Below are 629 nucleotides of genomic sequence, written 5' to 3'. Positions count from 1 at the left end.
TTTGTCCCAAACTTTAAATGAATATTGATGTACTTTCAAGTGTTTTTTATGAAAGAGATCAAAAATTGTATATAATTGTACATTTTATACATAAAAGGTAGGATTTTTCATCATTCTTTCTCCCTCTCTGTGAATGGTACCCTGTATCCTTTCCTCTTCTTTAAGAAGTTCCAGTATTAACACAACTGACTTCTTAACAACTTTTGAAGAGCACAGAAGGTAATAGGTCAAATTTACACATTCATGTTCTGGTCCCCTACATCTTTGTTGTCGTCTTCTGGCACTTATTAAAGCTCTCTCACAGTATCTATGGGATTTCTTGGATAGACGGGGCATGTTGACAAGCAAACTGGCAGTGGATGCTAGGGCGACAACACATGGATGTGCTCCTGTCTGCAGCTGTAGCCTTACTGGTTCTGGTAGCACTCTGTGAGCACACTACACAGCTCACATAGTTGCCAAATACTGATAATATCTCACTTTACAGACAGAATAATGAGTAAATAATAGTCATTTATGCTTATTAGTGTGCCGAATCATACACACAAAACCACTGCAAGCGTTAGTAGTAGGTCCACAAAGGGGATGGGGGGAGGGGCCAGGTATAAATTTTTGATTCATATTTGATA

The 629-nt window shown here is 38.3% G+C and overlaps 1 protein-coding gene across 1 annotated transcript in view; it reads right to left on the bottom strand.

Moving 5' to 3' along the window:
- LOC119589095 (mitochondrial Rho GTPase 1-like) overlaps positions 1-414 on the bottom strand; it is a gene marked incomplete in the record, with an annotated part of 21,050 nt that extends 20,636 nt beyond the window's left edge. The window contains 1 exon segment of the mRNA XM_037937670.1: positions 261-414. Within this exon segment, the coding sequence (XP_037793598.1) occupies positions 261-336 (76 nt within the window).
- Positions 415-629: the final 215 nt, after the last annotated feature.

The sequence above is a fragment of the Penaeus monodon genome, chromosome 25, assembly GCF_015228065.2.
Source record: "Penaeus monodon isolate SGIC_2016 chromosome 25, NSTDA_Pmon_1, whole genome shotgun sequence".
NCBI classification, from domain to species: domain Eukaryota; kingdom Metazoa; phylum Arthropoda; class Malacostraca; order Decapoda; family Penaeidae; genus Penaeus; species Penaeus monodon.
The sequence above is the reverse complement of the archived record's forward strand: the minus strand, read 5'-3'. Positions and strand labels throughout refer to the sequence as shown.